This window comes from Aplysia californica, unplaced genomic scaffold, assembly GCF_000002075.1.
Source record: "Aplysia californica isolate F4 #8 unplaced genomic scaffold, AplCal3.0 scaffold00893, whole genome shotgun sequence".
NCBI classification, from domain to species: Eukaryota; Metazoa; Mollusca; class Gastropoda; order Aplysiida; family Aplysiidae; genus Aplysia; species Aplysia californica.
Genome location: NW_004798163.1, coordinates 236,712 through 245,445, shown reverse-complemented (window position 1 = coordinate 245,445; position 8,734 = coordinate 236,712). Strand labels below are relative to the sequence as shown.

Sequence of the window (8,734 nt, the reverse complement as noted above, 5' to 3'; positions counted from 1 at the left end):
GTTGACCAATAGGTAGGCTACCAATTTTCAACTGCTGGTGAGGTAAGCATGTGATCCCTCATAACCCATAAGCCCCACCCAGAACTCATACACGAATCGTGAGTGAGATGAGTGGTCACTGTTTACCCAGTCTGTAACAAACTAACAAAGGAAGTCAACATGAACTTGTGACAGAAGCGTCGCTCCTTCTCCGAGTGGTGGCGACCCATGTGTTTGTTTTAACATGGCACTCGGTCTTCCTCGTCTGATACATTTCGTTTTATTGTCACCCTTGCGCAAAATCAGCATCAAAATAAAAATTACAAACAAAATACAAACTAACAACAAAAACAACAACAATGTGGCTACTTTCGATAGGTACCTCAGATGGGAATGGTTCATTTTCTTCATCTTGATCAGTCCTGCCTAAGACGGCCACCTGTCTTATACGGCCACTTTTCTCCTTGACAATGGGTGGCCGTCTTACACAGGTTTGACTGTATATATATATATGTACGTATGTATCATCAGAAGATTTTGGGATCACAACTCATATGCTCCCAGGATATTCCGTTATCCACGTACCCCCAACAGGGGATAGGAAGGAGAAAGTTCAGAGGCCAAAAGATCCCAAAGACAGACTGTATGTTTTTCCACACACTTCCTCTGTACCTTTTGATCCCTTTCAGAAACTCATAGTTCGTCTGACCCCGAGAAATGAGGAACATCTGGAAGAGAAAGTAGAAGGAGCAGACCCCAAAGATGAAGAAACTCCAGAGGAAGAAGACGATGAGCCCGGCGAGCGAGGCGCTGAGAGAGCCGTAGAGCCAGGCGGCCAGGACAACGGGCAGGAAGTAGGCGAGGTATCCCCACGTGTGGAGGGCCGGGTAGTGCAGCTGGAGGTAGGAGGAGAGGACCACCAGGCTGTACAGAGCGCCCAGCGCACACTGCAGGCAGAAGATGGTGAAGTGACCTTGGTTGTGGAACCCGATACAGCAGCCGGCGAAGAAACAGTGGTGGTCTCTCTTCAGGACACAGGCTCGGCACAGCGGGCAGTGCTTGGCTCTCGGGGGCGCGGCCAGACGACAGTCGCGGCACGCCACCCAGCCAGCCATCAGAGGCGCTGGCGACACACTAGGGGACGTGACCAACCCAGTAGAATTGTAGCGGAAGTAAGAGCCGTCCAGCACCCCGTGAGCTGTTCTCTTGTTGAACCCACCATCGTAGTGTGAGGAACCGGCGTGCTGGCAATCCCCGTTATTCACCGACCCGACGTGTTTCTGTGAGCCATTGACCGATGGACGGTTGTTGTTGTCGTGACCTTGGCCATGTACTATGAGAGAGGAGGACAATACGTCCGCCGGGGGAGGGCTCAACAACAAGGATCTCCCGCTGTGTGCCGGACTGAGAAGATTTTCCGTGACGATGGAGAAGCGAGCCTTGTAGCCGATACAGACGTAGTTAGCCACCATGTTGAGGAGCAGATACCAGGCCAGCAGCTTGGCTTGGTACAGACAGTCGGTGTCGCGGCCGCAGTACTCCGGGAGGGTCAGCGAGAACCCCACCCAGAAGGTCAGGATGGTGAACACGACGAACACCGCACGACACACAACGTTGAGGAGCCAGTAGTTCTGTCGGTGGAAGAACGTCATGGCCACACCTTGACCCTTTGACCTTGGGACAGCCCACACCATGACCTTTTGACCTTGGGACAGCCCACACCTTGACCTTTTGACCTTGGGACAGCCCTCACCTTGGGAAAGAAACATATCAATAATATCATTACTGTACTCTTTCCATGTTCATTTTCAACAGAACGTTTGTTATTGTTTTAGTCCGGTTTTACGGCTCTCGCAACTGCATAAGGTCATATAAGCGCAAGGGGTGGATGTCAAAAGAGAAGTCCAAACGAGGAATCAAGCTTACTCTGCTCACCTCTCTAGCCTCAACCACACAAATTCTGCTTCCACTATCAAAGCACCCTGGAAATAGCAGGTCACAAGAGAGTGACAAACATACAAAAGAAGTAGAGGAAAATGACGATAGTAAGGATGAGGAAGAAAAAGCCGCACTTCCCCCTGTGTTGTTCCGGCACAGTATGAGCATGCCATTGATAAATCAGCCCATTTACAATTCTACTGTGCATAAAAACATGTTAATAATATTCCCCCTTTGCGAATGGCCTAAAGACACTTCAGTCAGTCGCATTGTCCTGGTGGGGGGAGGTGCAATACCCCCTTACCACTCACAATCTTACTGATGTAGCAACATAATGACTATCTTACTGATGTAGCAACATAATGACTATCTTACTGATGTAGCAACATAATGACTATCTTACTGATTTAACAACATAATGACTATCTTACAGATGTAACAACATAATGACTATCTTACTGATGTAGCATGATGTAGCAACATAATGACTATCTTACTGATGTAGCATGATGTAGCAACATAATGACTATCTTACCGATGTAGCAACATAATGACTATCTTACCGAAGTAGCAACCCCCCCAAATAGACCCACCTCTTCGTGGTTGGGGGGGGGGGGGGGGGGGGATTAGTACTCTTCGAATAGGAAAAGAAAAAGAGGAAGCCAATGGGTCAAGGGGTGACCCCGAAAAGAGACATATTACTTTACTATGTTTCTTAATCTTTCTATTTATTGTTTTTATTATTTTTCTTTATTACATTTATTAACTTTTCTTTTCTCCTCTCTCCATCGACAACCTTGCTTTGACCTGGAGTTGGGACAGGTACTGGTGAGGTGGAAAGTAGAGGTTCATTGTCAGCTCTGTACTGGATGTGACTTTACCTAGGGAATACCCAGCTACATACATGTAGTAAGCATGCACTTATCGGAGAGCCCTATGACTGCGGAGAAGGTGCAGAGACCATTTGCGTCTTGCTTGTTGACAACATTAACCCTCTGGGATCTGCCATGCCTTCCCCTGCCCCCATCTCTATGGATGAGAGGTCTTGGTTGCTCTGGGGGAGGGGGGGGGGGAATCTAGCTTCTAATTGGTATTATTACTACTATTAGTATTATTATGTTATATTATAATTCTTGTACTTCAGCAACACACAGCAACTATGCTCTTAATAGCGTCTTTCTCTTCTTTATCCCCTCAAACAACTTCTCAATATAATACAACAGAGACCAACATACCCATTCATTTTTCTTACAATCTCTCTGTGATGGAGTTGGGTTTTTGTTTGTGGCATTGCACCTACAGCCACTGCTTTATCTCCTACCCCGGGATGGAAGGAAAATCACAGAACCACCAGTTTTAGATGCTATTCACAAATGATAGAATCCCATACGAGCTGAGATGCCGCCTCGGTAATCAAGGTCTCCCCCAGGTCTTAGTGCGAACCAAGCTGGCCTGGTGGATGGTTATTGGAAGAAAAAGAAAACCAGAAAGCAGAGAAAATGGAAAAACAAGAAGAAAACACCCTCTACAACTGGTAACGGAAAAGGGAAGCTTATAGACTTCAATATTCTTCAGGCAAATGTCTGTGGCTTGGACAAGAAGAAAACACAATTGGGGAAAATTTTGTATGAAAGGAAAGTCCACATTGTTCTATTACAGGAAACTCTCCATTCATCCTGTGACATAAACATCACTGGGTATACCCTTTATCCATGTAAATGTGAAGGTTGCCAAGGGATTATAACCTATATCAGAAATGACATCCAGGGTGAAGTAGAGATCCTTAATTGGCACCCCACAGATGCACACAAAGTCACCCTGTGGTATGGCAACAGCAAGCTCATACTTTATAACATGTATTGTCCCCCAAGTAGCACTCTGAACTTCTTGGAACAGAGTACTATCTTTAAGAAGACCGTCATAGCTGGTGACCTTAATGGACACTCCCCCCCTTTGGGGCTATGCTGACCAAAACAACTCAGGTAAGAGGATTGAAGAACTATGTCTGTCCTCTAACCTCATCCTTCTTCAAGATGAGGATTCAACCAAAACACTTCTTCACAGGAGACATGGGACCCTCCACAGACCAGATCTCACCCTGGTCTCTGCTGATTTACACAACTACTCTGCCGTCGTAAGGGAAAACGACGAATGGTCAAAATTTTTCTATTTTCGTATTTTTATAAATTTCATAGAATATTTAATTCTGCATCTCATGGTGTAAAAATTTTTGTCATATCGTAAACTGTTGTTGCGTAATTGAGAGTTCGTCGTTTTCCCTTACACTGGCGAGCTCCGAGCCAGAGCTCAGTGTAAGGGAGAACGAAGAATGGTCGATCGGACAAGGATCACTGCTCGTTCGGCGTTGTCCCCTGGTCTCTGCAGTTGGGCAAATTTGGCATGGGCGACGGATGACGATTGGTCACTGTTGCGTCAGTACAAACATACTAGGTTTTTTTCAAACAAACACAACATCTAACTTTATACGTAAAATAATAGCTAGTTCGTATACGTCTTATTTTTATTTGTATTAACCAGTACACAACCATCGCCTACGCCCATAAACGTTCACGAGTGTAAGGGAGAACGACGAACCGTACCATTCGTCGTTTTCGCTTACATCGCAAGGCTCACCTGCGGGTGCGCAGTGTAAGGGAGAACGACGAATGTCAAATGACTCTGCTACTTTTTAACACCTAAACCATTCAAACTTTAGAAACTGCATTATGAGCATCTAAATCAGATATCTGGTGAATTACAGCTTAAAAGAGTGAAAAATAGAAGAGTTATAACGTGAAAACTGTTTTTGCCTCTCCTGAAAAATTTGCCTCGCTACCTGCGCAGGACCATTCGTCGTTTTCCCTTACAACGGCAGTACTGCAGTGAAGAGGTGCTAGACTGTATATCTAGTGACCATCGTCCCGTTCTCACCAAAATCAGTATACTGAAACACAGACGAAGGAAAAGAAGAACCCGTTGAAACTTCAAGAAGGCAAACTGGGATCTCTTCAGAAAAACAGCTGAGGACACCGTTCAACTGGATGATCTAGACAAGAAAAGTATAGACGCCCTTAATAATGAACTCTCCTCCACCACCTTAGATGCTGCGAAGAAGAGTATCCCACAGGGGTGCAGAACCAACTATAAACCCTTTTGGAACGAGTGCTTGGAGAAAGCTACAAAAACTAAAAATGATGCCAGACATGAATATGAGAAAGATCTAAAAAATATGGACAAGAAAATTATATACAAAAAGGCGGTAGCAGAGGCTAAACTTGTCACCAAGGAATCTAAGAAGGAAGCCTGGACGCAGAAGTGTGAGGGACTCAATTTACATCAAGGTGGACGTGAAGCTTGGTCACTTCTAAATAACCTCACTGGCGAAAAAAGGAAAGAAAACCCCAAACCACTACACACAGAAACCAAAGTTCTCACCAGCGAGTTAAAAAAAGCCGAACACTTCAATAAACATTTTGCCTCCATTAACAAGAGCAGCAAAAGGAATGACCTGGACAGGAGTCTCCAGAGTGTTCTGAAAGGAAAAGAGAGAGATTTGATGACACCGAGTATCTTCCAAGACTTCTTAACTAAGCGAGAGTTGGACTGTCCAATCAAGAAACTAAAAAAGCGAAAAAGCCCAGGTCCTGATAAAGTCCACAATGAGATGCTACAAAACCTTGGTGAAAAAGTCAAATTGCTACTTCTTAAGCTCTACAACAGAACATGGACCGAGGGAAATCTGCCTAAAGCTTGGAAACTAGCTACTATAAACCCAATCTTAAAGAAAGGAAAGAAGGCCAATGACCCTAAAAACTACCGCCCAATATCACTTACGTCCTGTATTGGCAAGCTCTGTGAAAGAATCCTCAATTCTCGTCTTTATTGGTGGCTTGAGTCTTCAGGTCTGATATCACAGTGTCAAGCAGGGTTCAGGTCAAAAGGCAGGACAGAAGACCAGCTCTTCAGGCTTACACAGAAAATCATTGATGGATTTCAAAGAGGGGAACAGACAACGGCTGTGTTTGTGGATCTCCAACAAGCCTACGATAGAGTGTGGAGGAAAGGACTACTCTTAAAACTGCAGAACATGGGAATCAAGAGAAACATGTACTCCTGGATTAAATAATTCCTTACAAATAGACTTATCCAGACCCAGATGGATGAAACCCTATCTTCAAAAGCAGTACTGGAGGAAGGACTCCCACAGGGATCTTCTATCAGCTGTACCTTATTCCTCGTCTTCCTCAATGATGTTTCAGGTGTTCTCAAAACAGAAAAAGCCCTTTTTGCTGATGACCTGGTCCTTTGGCACACTGGAAACTCGACAACAATAAGCAGACGAAGACTACAAGATGATCTAAATTCCCTAGGAACCTATTGCCATTTAAGGAAGATGAAAATAAATTGCAAAAAAACTGTCTACTCTGTTTTTATGTTGCAACATAATGGCTATCTTACTGATGTTGCAACATAATGACTATCTTACTGATGTTGCAACATAATGACTATCTTACTGATGTTGCAACATAATGACTATCTTACTGATGTTGCAACATAATGACTATCTTACTGATGGAGCATGATGTAGCAACATACTATCAAACAGAAACAGACCAAAATATGTAGTCTTAAACAAAACTGCATACAATCTCTTCATTAAATTCCAACATGTCCAATCCCTTCTACTACAGTATAATCCGCTTTTATCCACATGCTTTGGGAAGTCGATTTGATGCCGATATCTAAAAATGTTGATAAATGAAAATACAAAGCCAAAGAGGAAAAAGCAAGGGGAGGTCAGCGGTAAAAAGACAACATTACTTTTATAAGGGCAAACTTTGTTGCAGCATCCTCGTAAGGCCTGTTTATGGCCGCTTGCGGTGGAAAATGGAAAGGCGAAGCACTGACTCACTGACTGTGGCACTTGCCAGTGAGAGACTGAGAATGGGATGGGGGAGGGGAGTGAGCGATCGGGAGTGGGGGTAGGGAGATGATGCCCAGCGTGCGAAACACTCACGTCTGTGAGGCACTGTACTGTGTTGGAGACTACACTGTGTAGGCCCTACTTGACCTACTAAAGCCTGCAGTGTCGAATAGGCTTCTTGGCGTGTATGCAGACATAATGAAGAACTAATGTGTTGACCACAGCATGGCTTTCCCCCCATTTATGTTCGTGGGCTTCGCCAGGTACCTAGGAAGCATGTCGATAAAGCAGAGTGGGCTGAAAAAAAGTCAATGTAAGAGAAATTGTTTAGTGAGATATTGAAGGAAAAATTTCGGAATTGGAAATATGTTGATATGTCAAAATGTCGATAAATCGAATGTCCATGGATATAAGTGGATTATACTGTATTATTTTTCTTTATATATATATTTTTTTTTTTGGTTCAATAATAAGAGCAAAGATATTTTCTGTTTACCGTTTAGGAAAGAAGCGTTGCCCGAGATACAACACTGCGGCTGTGGCTGCGTCGGTGACTGTGGCTCAGTACAGGCCAACGTGTACAAGTTCCCCGATTGTCTTCTCTTCTCCACTTGAGACAGTCATCACTTCCTTCATGTCACATCACCTGCAAACAAGAATTTAGATTAATCATCTAGAGATGCATTATTCAGATAATCATCTAGATCCATTATATTCAGGTAATCATCTAGATGCATTATTCATGTTCAGAAGATAGCTATTTCCCCTCTCACTGCTACCTTTGTAATGATATCAAGAGTATATTGCGTCACGATTTCAGTCAACATGATGAAAAAGCATAAGTTTGCCCCAGCAGAATCCGCAATAGAAGCAACAGAAATGTGGTTTCTTAGGAGACTGCTGAGAATATCGTAGAAGGAAAACAAATAAAATGAGGTAGTGCTTAATGAAGCTCACGAGATGCGTTCACTGTTAAAAACAATTAGGAAACGACAATTGCCGTCTTTGGGACACCTGAATAGACCCAGGGGGAAGGCCTAGAGCAACCTACTTAGGGAACCTAAACAAATGGGTAACGGGGAAAGATCAGGGAAACGTAGCTTTTTTATGAGCATCCGAGCAGAGGAATGAAGGGAGAACTACGCTCACTGATATCTGTCGCAGATCTGGTACTGGGTCATGATGATGATGAATTTTAGGCAAAGAAAATGTGGTCTATAACATATTTGTGAACGATTCCTTAGAACCACCAGACAATGAAAGTAAATTATAAAATCCGGTCCATAACTACATCTAGATCTAAAATCCAAATTTCACATTTGAACAACAACAGCACTTCTAATAAAACAACAACAATAAGAATAACAAGATCAGTTGTAAGTTTATGTAAATTGTTCATGTATTTGGTAATTTAAAGACCGTAAAAATAGCCCTGAAGACTGTCTTTACATGAACGTAAAAATAGCCCCAAAGACTGTCTTTACATGACCGTAAAAATAGCCCCGAAGACTGTCTTTACATGACCGTAAAAATAGCCCCGAAGACTGACTTTACATGACCGTAAAAATAGCCCCAAAGACTCTCTTTATATGACCGTAAAAATAGGTCCAAGAACCTTCTTTACCCGTCCATAAAAATAGCCACTGTATATTATATGGCCGTCGTTATTCGGACTCGAGTCCGAATAACATTTTTTCATATTCGGACTCGAGTCCTAATAAAAAAAATTCTTATTTGGACTGGAGTCCGAATATGAAAAAATGTTATTCGGACTCGGGTCCGGAAAAAAGGAAGTGTCTTCGTTCTATAGATCTAACGTTCAGTGCTTCCAATTTTCCGCCATTTTTTAGTTTCCCCCACACCTTATCTGCCGATCCAATGCCCGCCGCCTCA

At 43.4% G+C, this 8,734-nt stretch overlaps 1 protein-coding gene across 1 annotated transcript in view; it reads right to left on the bottom strand.

Annotated features, from left to right (window-relative positions):
• Positions 1-436: 436 nt before the first annotated feature.
• The window catches only part of LOC101853650, a 26,645-nt gene continuing 18,347 nt past the window's right edge, over positions 437-8,734 (bottom strand). Inside the window, exons 2-3 of the mRNA XM_005110460.2 lie at positions 7,338-7,487; positions 437-1,732 (exon numbers count right to left, since the gene is read on the bottom strand). Coding sequence (XP_005110517.1) covers positions 507-1,673 — 1,167 coding nt within the window. The 5' untranslated portion in view covers positions 1,674-1,732; positions 7,338-7,487 and the 3' untranslated portion in view covers positions 437-506. The remainder of the gene's footprint in view (positions 1,733-7,337; positions 7,488-8,734) is intronic.